Source organism: Capricornis sumatraensis, chromosome 10, assembly GCF_032405125.1.
Source record: "Capricornis sumatraensis isolate serow.1 chromosome 10, serow.2, whole genome shotgun sequence".
Classification (NCBI taxonomy): domain Eukaryota; kingdom Metazoa; phylum Chordata; class Mammalia; order Artiodactyla; family Bovidae; genus Capricornis; species Capricornis sumatraensis.
This window is the reverse complement of record NC_091078.1, coordinates 84560746-84582611: the sequence shown is the minus strand read 5'-3', so window position 1 is coordinate 84582611 and position 21866 is coordinate 84560746. Positions and strand designations below refer to the sequence as shown.

General features: G+C 41.8%; 1 protein-coding gene across 7 annotated transcripts in view; it reads right to left on the bottom strand.

The window, feature by feature from the left end:
- Positions 1-205: 205 nt before the first annotated feature.
- Positions 206-21866, bottom strand: part of CADPS (calcium dependent secretion activator) — a 476150-nt gene continuing 454489 nt past the window's right edge. For all 7 annotated transcript variants that reach the window (XM_068982571.1, XM_068982570.1, XM_068982573.1 and 4 more), the window contains 2 exons: positions 4020-4124; positions 206-785 (listed from right to left, as the gene is read on the bottom strand). In XM_068982571.1, the coding sequence (XP_068838672.1) occupies positions 606-785; positions 4020-4124 (285 nt within the window). In that variant the 3' untranslated portion in view covers positions 206-605. The remainder of the gene's footprint in view (positions 786-4019; positions 4125-21866) is intronic.

Genomic DNA, 21866 nt, shown 5'->3' with positions numbered 1-21866 from the left:
GTGGCTCTGAACTGTGCTGGATGTCATGAGAGGGTCGCTCGTGCCACAGCAATTAGGAGGATCAAGCCACTGGTATGTAGCCATCCTTTTTTTGGGTAATTATTTGGATAAATGACAGTATGGGTTAACAAGGATGCCAAGGGTTCATTTTTTTCAGTTTCAGGGGAAGAGAAGGAACCGCAAGTTGGTTGTTGGAGACTTGCCTTTTGTTTTTCAAAAAACAAAGCAGATCTATTTGTCTTAAGTTAATTTATTGTACTCATTTCAATAACTGGCATCCACATATGGGAAATAAAGAAGGTACTTGGCGTACTCGCCCTCATATCCATTTACTGTCAACGTACACACACAGCACATTAATGAAGCATCACTGGACTCTGCTGTACACAGGGGTACACCTAGCAATTGAGCTATGTATTCTCCAAAATGGTATTTGAAAGGTCATTTGCTAATCTTGGTACCACATACCTAAAATGGCAATTGTCTCAGTACATATCTCATGGGCATGGTAGTCGACAGAAAATTCCCTAATGGGGTTAACTAACAGACTAAGGACATGCATTGATTACAAGACTCTGTCCTAACGGACCCCGAGCCTGAGCATTCTAATCATCCTCTTCGTCTTCCTCGTCGCTGTCCTTCATGCTGATCCCCTGCAGGCCCCCACCCTCGCTCACAGACGCTGTGGCCTCCTCCACAGTGAGCCGGTTCCGGATGGTTTCGTAGGTCTTGCTGTTTAAGGTCGAGTCCAGGACTCCTTGCAATCGGAAATCTCTATAGGTTTTCTAAAGAGGGAAAAGATGCAGTGATGAGGGAGGTCTCATCTCCATGGAGGGTGGGAGGGGGCTCAAGGCGAGTGTGGGGGTGAGAACAGTGGCCTCAGCTAAGTGTCACACTGCATGCACTGCCACATGAGAAGCCACCATGCTCAGAATTCACTTGTACTGAAAACTGAGATTTGTTGAATGACAGAAAATGAGAAATGGTGACAGGATAAACTGTATTAGATGAGACAAAGCAAAGAACATAAGCTTGTTTATTCAGTTTCATAAAGGGCAATGTTCCATCATTGTTTTGGTTCTCCCTTTTTTTTTTTTGGGTCTGGTTCTTTCTCTTGGGTTAGTACAGTATCATATGATAGACAGTGTGAATAGCTGTAACACATAAATAATGGATTGCGTGATATGGTATTTTGTGATTGCTGCTGCAGTCTGGTCTTCAGTATTCTTTGAGGTTTGTGACTGCGTATCCCTTTGTCTCATTCACAAGACAGACATATGCATATTGGTGTATGAAACCGATCATGGGCAGCCACAATTAGGGGGAAGATGGAGCGTTAATGCCTCATCAGTATGTTGCAGGCATGTGACTCATGGCTTGTCTCCTTGGGAAAGAAGTGTATCTATTCTGTTCACAACTTCGTGGTCTCAGGGAAGAAATCTGGCTCTTTTTCAAGAACAATGGTTTGGTGTTGCTGTACCACCAGTTTTTCCTTTGTTCCTTCAGGCAATTTCTCTTGGATTTCCTGAGGTATCCCAGGGACTGTTTTTCTAGGAATCCCTTTGCGTTAATTGAACATGACCAGAAGCATCTGGCTGTTGTCTACTTCGCAAGACATGTTTTTTTGCAGAAGGTCCCTCTCTAACTACAACTCTCCTCATCACACTGCATATCATTTCAGCTACTGATTCTGCTGTTTGTTTCTCCTCTTGATATGGGAAGCATGCTAAGGGGTCAGAGGAAGGTACAGTAACATACTTCAACACCACTTGCATTAGGATTTCTGGTTTCTAGAGTCCATCTGATGCAGTCCTAGTGTCATTCACCACGTCAACCACTCCTGAAAATCACGTGTGGTAATGACTGCAGAGTTAACTCGTGAATGCTGCTCAGCTCAATCAAGTCCAATAACAAAAGATTATAAATAGGAGGACCATGGGTTCCCTTTGCCAGGTTGTATCTGTGGTCCCAGTATGATTATCTGTAGCACTTTTCTTTCTTAAAAGTAATCCGTTCATCCTAACTACTTAAAAAGTACATCCTAATTACTTAAAAGAAATTCAAAGGTCACCCTAACTGTGGCTCAAGCTGCAAGGCTAGGTAGCTAGTAGAATTGTGTCTTCACCTGGAGGGGGCATGGGTAAGAGGTTGATTAGATGCCAGTCTGGTGGAGACCAGATATCCAGACGATTTACTTGGTTGTTCTGTACTTTTCAATCACTTAGAATTGGTTGCCAGAATATGATGGGGAAAAGAAAGGTAGAGACCATTCAAATATTCTCCTCTCTATTCAAATTCCAGAGCAGTGTGTTTCTCAACCAGACTCCGCATGTCTAATGACAGAGTTGTTTTTCTTTTTTTTTAAATACTCCACTGTGTAACACATAAGTAGGGGCTCAACTAATATTTGTCTGAGGTTGGATGGATGAACAAATGCTTGCTGGATAACGAATGAATGGATGAATAAACGGAGTGGATGGAGAGGCAGGGGAAAAAAGCCAATTATCATTGGAAGTTTGCCTGAAGGAGGAGGAGGCCCCTGGTTAACGTTCTTAGCGAAGAGGTGGTGAGTTCTGCTTCATCCCTCTGTGTTGTGGCTGTAGTTAAGCCGGGCCCACTTTTGGCAAAAGTGAAGGAGTTCCTTTGGCAGGGATGTTTCTGTGTCCCTTTCCCTGTGGCTCATGTCTGTGTTGTTTTTGGCAGAGGCTAAGAAGCAACCTCCTCTCTGACTTATATTTTTTTTCTTAATAAAATATTGCTAATTCCAACAGTCTCAACAAAAATCTGGAAATATCAGTAATGGGAAGGTACTGTAACAGACTAAAATGCATGTCTGCCCAGGAAAGGTCAAATAGAAAAAAATTCCCCTAAGAGTATTTATAGCCAGAAAATGGAATACAAGGGATCAGGCAATGGTTAGTGAGGTTGCCTTAAGGAACTTACATTTAAAAATATGAAAATAAGGCTGGGTACATAGTCCGACTGCATACGTTTCTTTTTTAGGAGCTGCAATACACTGTCTGTAACCTTCCCTGGGAGGACTCTCTTTGAGATCAAATGCATATGATAATAATTCTCCTTAATTACACTCAACGGAACAGTAATTGGTTTTAAGTCAGCACTGAGGTAGAGGAGTACCTTGAATGAAATGGTGCTAATCCGAAAGAGACTAAGAAATGGGGCAGGCGGGAGGGGGTGACTTTTGGCAAACTGTTAAGAAATAGAATTCAGCCTTGTTTTATTGTTAAAATATTTTTAAAGAGACTTTGTGCTTTGAATGAGATTTTTGCATACGAATGTTTTTAAAACCCTCTACGGTGCAGCATCAAATGGAAACTGAAATGATCAAAAACGTATTTACCCCCTTCTGTGATCTTATTATTTCATGTAAACCACTGAGATTTCACGCTGAAATAATTATCATTAGTCCAAGGCACACACACAAGAACAGGGGGAAAAAAGCTACGTTCAGGGTATGTTACCTCACCTTCGTGATCCTTTACATTTGATTGTATACACGCATTGCAAGAAAAACTACTTCAATTAACTATGAGAACAATATTGATTTGCATCCTGATAATGGTCACAGGACATATTTAGAAGAAGCCGGAGGTAAATATTTCTATTAAATTAATTGTGGCAAAATTTAATTTAATTAAACCATAAATGAAATTCATAATGGAGGTGATTAGCATGGCGGTACCCCAAAGCCAGCTTCTGAAATTCTAATGCAAAGGCTCCAGCAGTATATTTGCATGGCAAATACATAAAGTATTTTTCCAGTCTGGATAACGTATCAAATGCCTTTTTATTAAATTTCCCTTTGATGTCTGAATAATAAATTAACCAGGCAGCCCACAATGATTTCATCGGTTTTTCTTGCCTGAGATACTGTTTCTAGAATCGTCTTGTTTTATACATAAACTAATATTCTTTGTGTTAGAGAAGTCCTACAGCTTGCCAATGCAATGTATTTCAGCCAGCTATTTGCAAAGGAGAATCACCATGTTTTCTTTTACCTTGACCATCCTAATTAGAGTTTTCAACTGATAAATGTGAAGCTGTAAGTCCATCCGGTCCGTCAGCCAGGTACAGATCACGTTCATGGAGCTGTTGTACCATTGCTGAAAAAAGAGACAAAAGTTCTCCAGCCAACACATCGTGGAGCATTTAAACAGCAGAGAGGGAACAGGCCACGTGTGAGCACCCTGCTCTGCTCCAAAAGGAAGACAAAATGGTTAGAATTTGAGAGCACAGAGATCACGAACAGTGATTTGACACAAAGTCACAGAGTCCTAGGTCAGCCGAAAAGAGAGCGGTTTGGACTCTGGGTTGAAAACAGAACTCTTCCACTCTACACACCTCATATGCAATCAATTTCATAAGGACCATCTTTTGCTCTGTTGGTTCATTTTACTCAGCTGAGATGTAAGTCACTGTGCCTGTCCTAATGCCATTGTCTCAGGGGTCTGGGAAGATGGCTCCACTGAGCCAGTTGATGCCACTGGCTACTTACCTGTTGAGAAATCCAGACCCTGTCTACTTAGGATGGTTCTGGGAATCAGGCTGAGAGCCTTAGGAATTTAGGGCAAAGTTTACTTTCATTTACCCTAATGGGGCATCTGAATAAAAACAATGAAGGAGGGTTTCTCTTTAACGGCCAAATTATACTCTGGGCAGCTTATGTGGCCTTACATTGGCTGTGCAGTCTGTTTTAATCTTAACACCCCAAAATTATGGAAGATGAGAGGGGGGAAAAAACATCTACAAATGAGCTCATTTCAAGCTGTTGAAATCATACTTCCCCTTAAGGGGGTTAAATTTTGCTTCTTGTCTGTGAAAAATGCTTGAAGCTGTGTCACTTTAGACTGCCACCCCTGTGGTGAAGAGAGTCTCTGGTGCGGTATAATTTTGCAGCACTGCTCATATATTCATAAATCTCACTCGGAGACATATGAACAGTGTTATGAAGTGTCAGTACGAAAAAAAAATCTAATCTTTTAAACTTCACCAGGTTTCATTACGCGTTGCTGCTTATACCAAACAATTTACAAATAAAATGAAAAGGTGTGGATGGACCTATATATTTATTTATAGGGAAGTATATGAACTGTGCACAGAAAAGATGTAAAAAAAAAAAGTGGTTAAAGAATTGAAACATTGCATACTCTCCTGCTAACTGACACGCACATTCGCACACATGCACACGCACACCAGTGGAGATTTGAAAAGCATAAATAAAAACATGTTTCTGATGGTAACTCCACCCTTTCTCACCTAAAGATCATCCAAAATCAGTTTATGCCTAACACTCACAGTTTTTCCGAAGCCTTGTTTCTGACTTAATTTCTTAAAAAAAAAAAAATTAATTTGGGTTTTTACTTGCAAGGTAGAACTGCCAAGTTTCACCTTGCAAGAAACGACACAGTCGCAGCCATGGCCCCTCTCTGCAATCTCCCATTTCGAGGCTCTTTCCTCATCAGAGCCAATTGTGGCTCTCCTTGGAGCCCAGCCGCAAGCAGAGACCACACTACCCCAATCGAAGCAGCACTGCAGCCTCACAGCCAACTTCTGCTCTTTTAAAGATCATGGAGGCGAAACTCTCAGTTTCGGGGAACCTTCTGTCCCTCCCCAAAAGAGTGGGTGGGGTGGGGGTGTTCTTTTCCTTCAGATGTGCAGTTCACCCCATGTTGGGAGGGGGTTTGCCCTGGTCAAGCTACTTTAGGCGTGGACAGGTTTTCCCCTCTGGGAGTAAGAACATTTACTGAAACATTGTTTTTTGGTGGGGGTGGTGGATGTGATTATTTGGGTTTTTTTGGCACCTCCTGCCTTGGGATCCTGGAGCTCTTGCTGTCACCACTTCTGGGTTTGTTAAGGGGCTGGGGCAGGAACATGACTAGGTTATGGGTGCAGCCCTGCTTTACTCTCAGCAACTGGGGGGCCCTCTTGTGTTTACCCCAGGTCTCAAATTCCCACATTTACTGGCTTTATCTGACGTGCAGTCTGGGGGCTCAAATAGTCTATTTTGAGAGTCATGAGCAACGTCCCCCTATCCCCCCACTCCCACCTCCTGGGGTTGGAGAATGACCCTCAAAGGAAACCTGGGTGACCTCCCGGCCAATTCGACCAGACCAGGGCCCCATGATGGGTGCATCTCAGGGACACAAAAGAGGAATGTGGCACTCGGGCTTCTAGGCAGAGGTGGCATTTCGCTTTGGCTGTGACAACAGGCAAATCGGCGCTGGCTTCTATCGCTGCCAGCAAGCCTTGTGCAACATGCCTTTTTCTCTTTGCTGAGAGACATGCCACCTTTCAGGGGAAGAAAAAACTAACGAGCGCCCCCCACCCGCTATTTCATATAAGTAATTCCCCTTCTTGTAAAAAATGGCTTTTGGATAGTCAAACAAGAACAAGAAAAAGGTAGACGGCTCTCAATACTCTTTCTGTGCTGCTGAAAGGGAGATGGATGCGTCAGCTTATCACACTCACAGATTTCCACTCCAGGAGAACAAGAAAGCCCTGGAACATCCATGCTTTTCCTCCTGGATCTCACATCGCGTGAAAGAAGTGTAAAAAATGTATGATGCCCCATTGGCTACACATTTCAAGAGGCAAAAGGGAGTAAGTCACTCCTTTCCAAACCTTATGCTCAGGAGATGAAATTGGAGACACTTTTGGATGAAGTGCGGTGCTAACTTGGTTTTCCAGAAAGGCGCTTACAGGCACTTGGATGTTGGAGGAAGCAGGAGTCACTGCCTTCGAGAACTTGAAAACGTTAAGGGGTGAAAGGGATCTTCCTCCTTTGATCTCCACCTTGGAGAGGAGGCACCCAAGGCCCAGAGAGGTGACGTGACTTGCCCGCAGTCACACTGCTAGTGAGTCCGTAAGTGGCGGTTTTTCAGGGTTAGGCACTGGCATGAAAAAGCTGATCATCTAAAGACTGCTACCTAGGAGGGTGTAACAGTGCACTGGGCATGAGAGCTAATCCGGTGTATCTCTTCCCAACTCTACATTTGGGGGGTATCACACTAATAGCTAGAAATAGGCTTTAGTGGGAGTTCTTACCCTATGGAAATTGGCAAATGCCACCAACTAGGGCCTTCTCCTTTCTAGAAAGCCAGTTGTTAAAGCATTTCATCAGCATATTACTGGGTGTCTGGGGTGTTCTTGCTTTTCCTCATGCAGTTTACAGTGCTTATTAATCAGGTTTGCTTTATTTGAGATTGATGCTAATATAGCAGATTTGTTATGATTCTTTGAAAGATGAAATTAATACAACATTTTAAGTTCTCCCTGCTTTGTTTTGTCTTTGGTTCAGATATGCCTTTTCCAGAGATAGCCACAAAAATTTTGGTAAAATGCACTCTAAACCGTTAGAAATAAAACTTGCGAGTGCATGACATATACTATGCCTTGCCTTAGTTCAGGTATATTAACTGCAAACTACCTACATAAGGTTAATTTAATCCTAAAAAAGCCCTCGAGAAATAAAATCACCAGTTACCTGGGCACCATGAAAGTACATTCCCTAGGGAATAATTTTGTGAAGGTTTTTACAGTTAGAAGCCAAAAGAAGAAAGGCTAGTAAACCCTTGGAGAGTTGGGAACTTCTTGGGTAGCTAAGCTGCTGAAACTAACATGATACTGTAAATCAACCACACTTAAATTAAAAAATATTTTTTTAATTGAATGCAAAAAAATAAAAAAAGAGAACTTGGAAGGCTGATCTAAAACCTTACCATTGATTTTCTTTTTTCTTTTCCTTTCTTCCACACAATTGTTAACGTCATAGGTCTGACCTCCTTTTCACCTAGGTTTGTGATCCTGGGCAAATTACTTACGTTCTCAGAGACTCAGTTTCCTGTTCAAAGGGAATTAGTCACTCTTTCACAGGCCCTTCTGATGGCTAAATGAATTAACGCTAATAAAGCTCACATCACAGTACTTGGCACATAATAAGGCCTCAATAAATGTTAGCTGTTTCCACAATGAACACTACCACCAGCATCACAACGGTTACCACCGTCGTCGTCGTCGTCATCACCATCACCTCTCTCCTCTTTTTTCCGTCTGTTTCTCAAGCCAAGAAATGCCATAAAACAAGGAAGAACACAGAACAAATGACCAGAGAAAGCCATGCGGTGGTGGAAGAGATTATTCCCTTCGGAATATCTCTGGGATCATATGCTTAAGTCTTAGAGGACACATGACTAGCTCTCAACAAAGCAATCCCACTGTAGAGAGGCTTTGAGTTAGAGCATCACCCAAACCTATAAAACCATCCTAAGTGCCGTTATACACATTTGAAACTATATTGACCTAGATTTAAATATTGGATTCAAAGGATTCAGACAAGTAATGAGTGATTTTGCAAACTCTACATGGATAAATTACACCTTCAGCTTGGGTTGGATACTTATTAGCTGGATAAACTCAACTCTTAAGCTACTTAACTCTCTGACCCCTAGTCTCCTCTTGGGGTTAATATTAGTACCTACTTTATAGGATTACTGTGAGAGTGAAAAGAGGTAATTGTGTAAAGTGCCTAGCAGAGTGACTATCACATAGTAAGCACTCAATAAAATTTAGCCAGTATTGTTATTATTACTCCCCAAAATGGACCAGATATCCTTTTATGAATAATACACAATACAGAAGACTTTTCATGATCCATTTCTAGTAAAAATCAACATGCAGATATACTCAGGTCACACATTCTGTCCTGCAACTAACTACACTGGCTTCATGCAGAGGAATCCTTACACATAACATGTCTCTTCTGTAAGTGGGGCTTCACTGCAGCTAGAATTAGGGTGAGGCAGGATCTTGCAAAAGTGCAGGATTGGATGCTGCCTTTAATTACTACAAACTCAAATATGAGTTTGTTCATTATGGATGTCTTGCATTCAATTTTAAAAAACATATTAAGACATTTACCTTGATCACTTAAGATTTTGAAACTGAGAAGTGATTCATTCATCTCTCCCCAGTCCCTATACTTGGGTTCACTGTTTATCTGGGAATTTTATCCTCTGGAAGTGCCGTAGGATTGTGAGATGGGATAGATAATTCACACCTCACTGGACAACATGTTTGGGTTGTTATACTGGATTTGGATAGTCCCTCATCAGTGGGATACAGTGTTACCACACTATAGAAAGGTTGCTGCCTTCATTCCTCTACCATCACAGCCACCCAGATGAGTCTAAATTTTCCACCCTCCCCCACCTTGATGTTAATTCAACATCCCAAAGGGACCTTACTGTTAATGACTCATTTGTTTTCAGAGCCAGCCACATCGCATTTGTGAGTGGCAATGAAAATAAGGAATAGAGGCTGAAAAGGAGATAAAACTATTCTGTAATGTTTCCATATTCACTAAATCGCAAGGGCTAACGTATCTGCTTACCTTACATGGCTGCCTATCACATCATACCATTCTCTAAGACTTTAGAGTCTATAGTTTTGGCAAAGTGCTATTTTGTACAGGATTCCTAACACACACAAACACACAGTACCCCAAATTAATATAGCTACCTACTCACTGAACATCGAGTCCTTGGAATGTACAAGTAATGTGCACAGCGTTCTATAAGCATTATGTAATTTCACCACAGAGCCGAACTTTTAAGAGTATCAATAAGGGGAGAGATGGACTGAGAGTTTGGGGTTAACAGATGCAAACTATCAGATACTGGATGGATGGGCAACAAGGTCCTACTGTATAGCACAGGGAACTATATTCAATGTCCTGGGATAGACCATAATGGAAAAGAATAATATAAAAAAAGAATGTATGCATATGTGTGTGTGCATAACTGAGTCACTTTGCTGTACAGCAGAAATTAACACCATATTATAAATACATAACACATAAATATGTATTGTAAATACATCAATAATAAAAATAAAAAATTAAAACAAAATGACACACTTAAACAAGTATCAATGGTATTAACAACCCTGTTTTATAGATGAGGAAAAGGGGCATAGGTAAGTTAAATAAGTAGCCTGTATTCAGATGACTGGTAAGCAGTGAAGCAGGCTTCAAACTGGTTATTTACCACTACACCTATGTAAGTTGTCACACTTAGCTCAATAATTTTAAAAACCAATGGCTTGTTTATATAGAAACAGATCTACTTGCCAGGTACCCTTTCAGCAAAGTCATTCAGCTCTGAATTTCTCAAAGGAGAAGTGTGTGGGTGGGTTCCAGTGTTTTTGGAACTGTCTCCCTCAGAGTCTAAGCTTGGCCTGTTATTGAAAATATTCTACTTTCTATGAGCCTAGAAAGTTGCTAGGTATAGTGTGTGGAGTCAGGGGTTTTCCCACCACAAAAAAACAAAAAACCAAAAAACTCAACAGCCTTACAGAACTAATAATGGATGAGAGACAATCATTGTTGACTCTTAAAGAGAAATGATTCAGAAAAGTTGGATGGGGGTGTGGGATGCTATTTCTTAGCTAGCATCAATGTATTTTTAATTTCTCTCTGTAGTCCTACCTCATTTCTTCTTCTTTTCTCTTAGGTTGGTAACTCAGCAATTGCTGCTAAGAGAAAACTCTCACTGTGGGTGGTTTGAGTTTTCAATGACAAATACAACTAGAAAAACTGCCTCTGTCACAATGGATTTAATTTTCCTAACAGAGTGTTGGAGATACAAAAGTTATGACACTGACCAAAATTTCAGTTCCGAAAAAGTATCCATCATAAGCTTTAACACTGCCTGTGAACAGGGAGAGGAAGAGAGCCTTGGGGAAATTCAGTTTCATGTTCAGTTAAATAGGGTGTCATCAGAAAGGGCTGAAAGGGAAATGATTTTGGGTGGAATATCAAATCCAATGAAAATAGTCTAGTGCAAAAAGTTCTTCCTGTGTTGCTTTTTTCTTCAAAGAAAAATTTTATAGAAGTATATAACATGCACACTATAGTGTACCACTTTTGGCAAACCATAAGCATTTACATACAAATTCCAAGCACATGCCTACAACAGAAGGTAATATTTAGCCCGATACATGAAAATGTACCCTTTCAGAAATTATGGTATTTGGTTAAGGACCAATAACCACACCATGCACAAACACATCTCTTCATACACCTTCTTTGATTAAAAACTGTGACTCTGTCCTATACAACCTATTCACGAATGACAGTCAAAATTTACAATGATCTGAGTTCTACTGTTGGCTCATTTCCAAATACGTTTCGTTTGAAACTGGCATGTTCACCCTACTCATGCCAGGGAGGCAAAGTGCTAAGTGCCTGGGCAATTCGTGGCTAAAGTCTGAACAGTTGAGTCTTTATCATCATCTATAGCCTCACTTCACAGATGAGGAAACTGAAACTGAGAGAAGCAGAGTGGTCTACTAGCTAGCAAGAGATGAAGCCTGGCCTCAAGAGGCTGAGATGCAGTACAGCTTAAGAGACTGGACTTGAATCAGGCCTGTCCTGTGTTAGAATCCTGATAAATTCCTTATCATCCCTGTGCCTCAGTTTTCTTATCTGCTAAATGGGGATGATCAGAAAAACCACTTAGGGTTGTTGTGGGAATTAAATGAGTTAATACATGTGGCATGCTTACAACAGCACCAGGCATATACTAAGTGTTAGCTGTTACTATCTAGCCCTGCTGTCCTACCTTATTCCATGAATAAGAAATATTAATAGTACGTTCCTAAGTGCCAGCTAGTCAGGGTTGTGCAAAGCTTTCTGAGCAGTTCCCATTCTTTGCATAAGACCTGAACAAACAGGTAATTTATAACTTCTTGATAAGCAACCTGTATTTCTGAAGTGAGGAAACACAGTGAAACCTGGAAGATTTTTTCTTTTCTTTGGAAAGTACCCTTTCTCCAATGCAACACAGCCAGACATCAGAGAAACTGCCTCAGCAGTTTAATGAAGAAAGGACACTTTATATGTTGGCAGAGAGTCAAAGAGAAAGATAATACTTGGACCACACCCATGTGACTATGTTCCTCATGCTGCTTTTTGGGACAAAAGTAGATTATTATTAGCAGAAAGGAAACCTGCAACCTATTTAAATGGCTGTATTGAAATACTGTAATGAAATATTTTACATTTGAAGCTTTCAATGCATATTTCTTTCTTACAATTTGGGTAACTTAAGAGCATGTGAAAAGCTTCATTAAGGTTTCCTCCACACTCCTACCAAAGTCTCCAAAGCTTTGTTGACCTGGGCCAAAATTCCACAGCCTCGCGGGTTTCTTACGGCTAAGGATCTGGTTGTATTTGGTGTTCTACTCCAGATTCAGAGAAGGTTTGACAAAGGCTTGGCATGTTCAAGACATCTGTGCCAAGTCGATGAACACTAAAAGACTGCACATAAGTTTCAGAATTTGTCAGAGCCCCCAAAGGGAGCTGATATGCTTCGCTAAGAGGGTGTATCATCTGAGTACTTAAAAAAAATGATATGTAGTTGAAAGATGCAATCTTTTGCCTTACATGAGTGACACTGTAATTCAGGATTTGATTCACCAAAACAACTGCTTCTCGAAGTGGGTATTTCCAGTCACAGCTTCAGGACGCCCAGATAAAAGCACAAAGATACCACAATCCGAGGGTATAGATAATCAGGGTGACATTCTAGGCTGTCCCAAGTGTTCTTTTTTAAATTGAAGGTTTTTTTTTTTTTTTTTTAAATCTTTAATACTTTGGCCACCTGATGCAAAGAACTGACTCACTGGAAAAGACCCTGATGCTGGGAAAGATTGAAGGCAGGAGGAGAAGGGAACAACAGAGGATGGGATGGTTGGATGGCATCACCGACTCAATGGACACGAGTTTGAGCAAGCTCCGGGAGTTGGTGATGGACAGGGAAGCCTGGCATGCGGCAGTCCACAGGGTCGCAAAGAGTTGGACACGACTGAGTGACTGAACTGATAATTCTCTGGATGGCTAAAAACCATTTCATTGAAATCTTTACAAAGCTGTCTAGATGCTGTGGCTTTTCAGGGTTCTAAACTCTGGACAGCAACCTCTGAAAGTCTGATGCAATCCAGACTGAGGGGGACATCAGAGGCAACTTGCTAAAACCATGGTTCCAGAGACCTTTGCTATCTACAATGTGTTAAGAAGAGAACCCCAATGTGGTATGAAGACAACCCAGCGACTCTTTTGCCTTTAGTTTCTTCTCATAAGGAAGAGATACTGCAAATTAAATATTTTTTTTAAACTTTGACTTAAATTGATACTTTTTAAAATTTTTGCTTCTTCTATAGGAACATATATAGAATTTAACATATGGGAGCAATTTTATTTTTAATTTCCTTCAAAAGGGCCTAAGTGATACCTTAATATTCTTTTATCAAAATAAGCAGTTATCTATTCAAGACCGAATTTTACCTGTCTAAACCTGAAATATAGAGAAATGTGCAACAAGCAATGTCTTCAGGAATGACATTTCAAATGGATGTTCAAAATAATGACTCTACTTGGACTCTTGACTAAATGCACTGTAGCCTTTTCACCAAGTCAATACCATCACTACTAGTTGCCTGGGAGAAAATACAAGGAAAGTAAGAGTCCCAAAGGGTTCTTTCTAGGATCAAATCAAGCAGGAGAGTTTAATTCAAAGGTTATATTTATACAGGTTATACAGGGATCTCTCTTTGGAAGATATATATATATATTTTTTTTAATGGTTTGATAAACTGACAATTTCAGTAAGCTGTCCAAAACACCCAAAGCCATATGGGAAATGAGTTTGCCGGTTCTGAATCAATCAAACTATATGAAATCCAGCAGGTCACAAGTCTCCTTGTACCCTGCCCAACCCCACATCTCAGTATGGTGAATGGCCACCTGCAAGGAGCTGAGATAGCATCCAAAAGGTCTGCTTCCCAAATACTTCCAAGATATTTCCGTAAAGTTTTCCAACTCTGAATGAAAAAAACTCAAAGATCAGCTCACAGATATTTACCTAAAGACAGAAAGGTACAGAAAGGAGGCACGAAAGTGAATTTTCTGCTGTGAATGGAGCTTCAACTTCCATTGGGATACCAATCTTCCACCATTTCCACAACCTGAGTACCTGCTGTTATAAAAAGATGGGAGACCCAGCAATTCCACAGATGCAAGGAAATGGAAAGCAGGATCCTGAAGAGATATTTGCACACCTGTGTTCAAAGCAGCATTATTTGCAAGAGCCAAAAGGCAGAAGCAACCCAAGTGGCTATGGATAGAAGAATGAATAAACAAAAGGTGGTATCTATACATGGCAGAACAGCATTTAATCTTAAAAAGGAAGGAAATCCTGTCAAATGCTGTAACATGGAGAAAACTTGAGGATACTGTGCTAAGTCAGTCAGTGAAAAAAAAAAAGACAAATACTATGATTCCACTTCCATAAGGTATCTAGAGTAGTCAAATTCATAGAACAGTGTATGAATGTGGTTGCCAGGGGCTGGGGAGGGGGAAAATGGTGAGTTACCGTTGAATGGCTTATAGACTTTCAGTTTTGCAAGACTTAAAAGAGTTCCAGAAATTGGCTGCATAACAGTGTGAATGCACTTACCACCACTGAACTGTACCATTTGAAATGGTTAACCTGATCAATTTTACATCATGCTTGTTTTTACCACAATCAAAACAAAAAGAAGGGAAATGCAGTATTGCTCTCCTGATTGAAAAGGAAACTTTGCTAAAGAAAGCACGGCCAGGTAGCAATGTACATCTTCTAATCTGGAACACTCAGTCGTGTTTCACAAAAAGCCAAAAAATGATGTGCATGAGGAACGGGGGCCGGGAGGAGATGATTTCTCAAGGCCGAGCTCTGCGACTGTGCAGAACAAAGAACATATCTGGTAGCATTTGCTCAGTCACTTATTGGGTTTATTTAAAACATGCCACGGGGCCAACATTTCTAAATCTGTGAAAGAGAATTAAATGAAGCCCAGAGATGAGAACTGAGAATCCTCATAGAGGATTGGGTCCAAACAGCCAGAAAGGATGCATTTTTCACACCGCGTGACACATCACCTCATATGTTTTCACGGAGACTCCCCCGTCCCCTTCCTGCTCCCCGCCCCCTGATGTTCCCCGTACAGATTTGATCAAGCAGCGCTCAGCCCCGAGACCCCGGTTCCCTCTGCCCAAAAGGGCAGCAGCTCCACCATTCAGAATCACCACCCCCCACAACAGACTTATTAAGGTTTGGAATGTGTGTTTAGGAAGCCCTTATTTTAGGAAACAATTAAGTAGAATTAGGCTAATAATGCGAGGCAGGCAAAGCTTTTGCCCTTTGCTGAAAAATAACTCCTACATGGAACAGTTATACTACTAAAAACCATGTATTTCTTAAATGCCTCAAAATGATCTTTGTACCCAGCTCGGCAATTAACACTGCCCTACTGAGGAACATTTATTCCCCAGGCTAAGGAGGATTAATCTCCATGTCTGCTCGACCAATGTCTTCCTTCGCTGAAAATACAGTATGAGGCTTTGGGCTGGAAACAGAAATTTCTGTAAGCGGAGATCTCACAGGAGGCTTAATTCCCTTCTCATCTTAGAGGGTGGCAAGGTGGACAGGAAGGGTTGGGTGCCCCCTACCAGACCCACTGGAGGCCCATGCCAAATACCTCCTTGGGCCAGTCCTTGACCCTGAAGGAGGATGGGAAGGCCTTTCTTTGGGTGGCCTGGGCCTCATCTATGGAAGGGGACTTTCGCTCCCAAATCCCCAAGCTGACTCCTCCTCACTGTAGCCATTCCAGGACCTTCTTCTGGCCAGAATCTACAGATTTCCCACCTCCAAGCCTGGGCAGGAAGTGACCGCTGGGCAAAAGGGGGACACAGACCCTCCCGTTGGACGCTTTGTCTCCTTGACAACACCCCAGCTGGTGGCCCGAGGAACAGACTTAATTTCTTTTCTTTCTCTGCCCACCCTCCCCGCCCCATACTTCGTTCCCTCTTTCTGTAGATGCAAACGTATGACATCCAACATAAAGTTGCCGAAATAGCAATCTTGTCTCTGAATATATAAATTGCAAAAATTGATATGAATAAATCTGCAAGTAGCACACTGATTGTGGCACATTTTATCAAAAAACGGCGCTCGGGTGCTCGCTGGCTGGGGCGGGGGGTGGTGTCATTACACATACAGAAAAACATCTGCAAACTCCCAGCTTCTTTACTTAGAACTGAATGGAGGCATGACCTCCTGTTCCTTGCCATGAACCCTGAGTTCACACTCATATTTTACATGTTACAGGAAGCCACAGCTCGCCCCAGGGGTGCTGCAAACAGACACGCAGAAGCCAGATGTAGCCCCCCCACCCCCCTTGCTCCTTAATGCACCTGAAGAAGCCGGCAACTCGACATTCAAAAGCTGACATGCTCGTAGCTTAAGGTCACTTCAGATTTTGTAAAGCGGAGGACAAAACCAGGAATGCTTCTAGGGCTGGGCTGTCAGCGGGGAGGCGGAGGGATTACAAGAAACCTGTGACTCTGCCTCTTTCTGCCTTTGCTGGTAGTTTTTTTGTGTGTGAACAAGTGCCATACAACAGATTGAGCCTCGTATAAAGGCCTGAGACTGTGCAAGGGCCCCCCGCTGGGCCTCAGCTGTGCTTGCAATTAGCAATAGGCACGGAGTGATTATTGTTGGGGTAGCGGAAGGCAATGCGAAGTGACAAGTTTTATGGGGGAAGTTGGGAGTGGGGATGCTCGGCAAGTTTCTCTTTCTTTTTTCTTTCTTTTATTTTTTCCTGGTTCTGCAAAAACCCCATCCTTGGGTGGCTGCAACCTCCCATTGCAGTGAAAGCTAATTCCCCCCTCCTCATCATTCAAAAGAGACGGAACAAAATTGGTAAAAGAATATATCTTTTTTTCTCAGTGCTTCAGAATGCGGGTTTTCTAGGTCAGAGCTTCCTGGCTGCCCTATTTAATGTCAGAAATACCCATTTGCCTCAAATTAGCAGAGATCTGGGAGTTGAGGGCAGGAGATTAAGCATACAAAATTACTCAGCAGGTGACGGTGGGGTGGATTTGAGGGTTGAGAAGTCTTTAAAACTGACTACAAGACATTATATACTTCTGACAAAAGAACATAGTAATCCTACCTGCTTGCTTTAACCACTGTTGTTTGCCTATTATTATGTGCTTTAATGCTCATGAGAGCAAAACTAGTGCTGATACTACTCAATTACCATAGTAACTCACACCAGTGACCTCTTATCTCAAGGCTCCCAGCCCAGCTGAACTAATCCGAAGAGTTTGTGTCTTTTTATTTATTTAAACGGTGACATATACTTGGACTGGAAAGCTCCAGAGGGAGGCAACTCCTCTCTTTGTCCAAGATCAGAACTTGTTTTGAGATTTTGAGTAAGGCCTTTTCACCTTTTGAATCCAAGGTGGTTCTGAAGTTTATGTATTGGAGGCTGTGGGATGTCTTTAAAAACCACTATGAAGACACAGAACAATGCCAAGTAAAGACCAGCAACCTCCCAGCTGCACGATAGTCATGTTGCCCCTTGGGCCTCCTTGTGAGGGGGAAAAATGGGAGACTCTTAATGGGGAACGTTGGCTGTCTTATCCCATCCATGGGGCCAAATGCAGACAGGACAAAACGACTACCCAGAGGAATTTCATCACAAGCTTTTAAAAAGAATTACAAGTGATACTAGCATAACGTTTTCAAGCTTTTCAATTTTACCTGGCCTGTGAATGTGTTTGCACACATGCATACTGTATACTAGGTCTGACTACTACTGGTGATTCAGAGCCACAGGGTTGCACTAACACATTAAATGCGCTGAAAAGTCCTGCAGTAAAGAAACCCACTGAACTTTGCTTCCTATTTTCCAAATGTATTTGACTAAAGAAGCACTTTTCATGAGCCACCTAGTAATAGCTTTCAGGGTACTAATGTTCCGCTGAATCCGCTATGGAAAAAAAATCCTATAATGACATAACTAATAATAATGAACAATAATAGTAGTAAAAATAACGAGAGTAAACATTTAGCGAGCACTTTTTATGTGTCAGGCACTATTCTAAGCTGTTTATATGGGTTAAACTCATTTAATTCTCCTAACAACCTCAAGAAATAGTTACTTTTTAAATTCCATTTTACACTTCTATAGCACCATACTGATATGGATTCATACTCCATGAAAGAAGGAGAAAAGGAAATATAATCCATATGTAATAAGCTGGCTTTTAACGTTCATTCTATTTTTCCTGTTTCCAGAGATCCTGAAGCATGTAAGCTCCCCCTATATATATATATATATTTTTTTCCCCCTATAACTCAAGGCCCTATTTAATATCAAGTTAAATGAGGAGTGAGGCATGACTCCCTGCAAAATCCTTCCACCTGTGAACTTAAGGTACTCAAATAGCAAAATATCTCTCTCTCCTCTGTCTCTTTTGATTAGCCTCCAATGCCCTGCTGTCCTGAAAAAAAGAATCCAATCTAGGTATCAAAATTAGATCTGTGCTTTCCTGTATACAACGTGATTTCTAAAACTGCTGGACACCTAAGTAATTGAATAAAAATGTAACTAGAGGTCAAGCCCTGAATGGAAGATGGAACATGGGCCCAACACCAGCTGTTCTAACACCCTCTGGCTGACCAATGGGACCTATCACTGTAAATCTGAACATACTTGTGTTTTGGACTTTTATTAACTAGACAAGTTCTTTAGCAAATGTCAGAATCTGATACCTAACTTTCAGCAATCCCTGATACTTAAGGGAAAAGAAAAAAGCTCTCTCGGGTACCTGGATTTTCTCAGGCTCTTTCTTTCTCCAAGAGACGTAAATAATGAGCCAAACGCGATTAATCCCCAATCAGCTTCTAGCCAGGCCTGGTCTGCCGCCTGGGCTGCCCAGGGCAGGTGTGCAGTTTGGACATTAACAAACTCACCCCGGTTAACAATACCTTTTTCTAGGGCCTATTTTTCTCTGGATATGTTGGGGATTTAGTCCTGGGCCTCCCTGTGCATTGAGAAAATGGACCCCCATGCCTTGAGCCTCTGTCCTCTCAAAGAAACCTACTGTTTTGAGAAAAATGTATAGTTACAATCCAAATTCACACTTTCAAGTCATCTCAATCACTTCAAGCTCAATTATGTTGAAAAAGAAACTAGTTTTGGTGGCACATCCTACTAACCTATTATCCACGTGAGAAGGGTTAATACTTGATCTGAAAACTGCTCTCTGGGACGCATACAAGGACCTTAGAGGGAGGAGAGAGATTCATCCCAGGAGCGGAAATCAGATTGTTCACGAACAGCATCTGCCCGCCCCCGACTGCTTCATAGGTACGGGAAGTGCATCGAGAGTTAACTGCATTAATTCACAAGCATATTGACGTAAGCAACTGAATAAGAAATCTGCATACCATATAGAAATGATTATAGAAATCATACTCTAAAATAAGGATTGTAACTCATGTACCGAACGGAAAGATAAAGTGGAATGCCAACTATGTCTTTTTAAAACAGGGTTGGTTAATCACATTAAGAGGCTAATTTCATAATTCGCACATATTCACCTTTATCTATAAAGTCATGACTCCTTAGAGTTTTGTGAGTCAAAGTTGAAGTTCTTATGTGGGAAAATTCATATTGACTTCAGGGAGATCTTTTTCTGGCCTGAGACTGTTTTAGTCACTACTCTCAATATTAAAAACAACAACAACCAAAACCCATGATCTGCACCTTCACATAATTTGTTATTCCATGGAAAACATTCAGGTAAACAGACAAACGGGATGCTGTTGGTCCAACCACACAGAGTTTCCAAGCAGAAGATGATTGGGTGCTTCTCATATACCATCCAGGAGGCAGAGTCCAGAGCCGCAAGGATTCTAAGACAACAAAGCCAACAACTATATCTATGGGTCCAGGACCCTTTTCCAAAGTTCTCTAAGCAGTTTTAAAATTACATCAATGTCAGCCCTCGGGAACCTGGGCTTTCTGGGGAATGGTTTCCCATAAGGAAAGGGTACCATCTTTTTAGGACCAGAGATGGCACTGATTTCCAAGAAGCTGTCCATGGAACAATACTCGGATGCTGGTTCAGGAAGGCCAGGTTTCAAAGACAAGTCAGTGGCATGAGAATGGAGGAGAAAAGATGGCGGGGGCGCTGGTGAAGACTTCTCAAACTCTGAGGAGGAAACATTTAGGGGTACATGGTGATCACCCCTATATAAAGGAGATCAGAAGGTAAGTTCTGATGCCTGGGGCTCAGAGATGAAGAAAAGAAAATCAAAGTGCTGCTTTTTAAAAAGTTAACATGTGTTTTCACCATGTACAGCTGGGCTCTGCTTCCCAAAGGCGCCCTTTCCTCTTGCTTTATTTTTAATCTCTGTAAACCATATTCCCCACTTACTACTTCTCACTCAGTGTGACTCTTTTTTTTTTTTTTTTTTTTTTTTACCTTTCTGGGAGGGAAGAAAAAAAAAAACAAAACTTTACATTCGCCAGATCACTAACCCAAACCTCCTTTTGGGGGAGCTTGATACCTCATCTCTGCAAAGGGCATGGACCTCAGACCACTGTCCCCACACAGGACACACACCAGACCCTGCTGGGCGCCCTCAGTGTCTACAGACGGTTCTGGATCCACCAGCCAGGAGACAGGAAGGCTGCGTCAGGTGCCTTGCTGCAGCATTCAGACGAGTCTAGGACCTGAGCGCATAGAGTTAAACCGTAAATTAGCCATGAGTTAATATGTGCAGGCGGAATCCCTCTGCCTTGCCATTAATGCTTTCCGTCCACAAGGCTCCCTCCCCCTTCTCCACCCCCCCTTCCTTTTTTTGAGGCGACAGAATAAGAAATTAAACACTTGTGGGTTCATTCGAAAGAGTGAATGAAATTGAATAAGCTCTCAGTACTTGAGGCGCACAGCGAGTGCCTGAATGGGGCAAACCTCCTAAGTTGAATGGAGTGTCTTTTGGGACCAATTTGTCTCTTTTCACTCTTTATTCTTCCCTTTCTGCTGACAGATGTACAAAGGCGGAACTGCGCCGTGCAGCTTATCCGCAGGCACCCACAGCAGCTGTCACTTTTGTCGAGCAAGTTAATCAAGCAAATGCCACCATATCCCACTTTCTATAAGGAACAACATGTTATAGACAGTAGTCTTGCTAGAAAGAGACTTTATTTTAACTTTGATTGGCTTGGTTCCTTGGCCCCTCCCAATGCTTCCCCCCTTTTTCCCCTAAAAGGAGGGAGAATGGGGGGATTGTGCCCAAGCCAAAGATTTGGCTGTGATCACATTATAGATTTAATAATAATACTGTGTGACAGGCTGCAGACTGGATTCCAAGTTCTATCCTAAGGACTGAAGGATGCCCTGGGTCTGTTTTTTTTTTTTTTTGAGCATGATATTGTTTGCACTGGACTGTTAGGCTGTGTGTCTCAAGTTATAAAAAGAAAAGCTGAGGACAAAAAATAGTATCATGCCACGGATGTCTTGGATTAATTTCATTCTGTTTTCCTTTGTAAAGCAGGTTGCATTATTTACATACTTCTTGTAATAAACCCCCTTGCCTGGCCAGGCTTACAAAAGCTGAGCTAAACGCAGAATCACTTATCTTTGTACATCTTGCCATTCGTGAGTTCTTTAAGCTGAGTGGCCAAATTTATTTCTAATGTGCACCAGCACGGGCCATCAGGCCTTCATGTCTCTAGTTCTCTGTAAGCCAAGGGGGGGCACCTTTAAGAGAATCCTAGCACGTCTGCATCCACGTCCTCCCGTGCAGTGGTCACCACTAGCTGGTGACTTCCAGAAACCATAGGCAGAAGTGAGCTTTAGTGAACAGTGTACCACTGCTGACCTTGCTGCCACCGTGAGCCTGCACTCACTTAGGAAGCTGAATGCCCAAAGCAGACATATTTTCAAT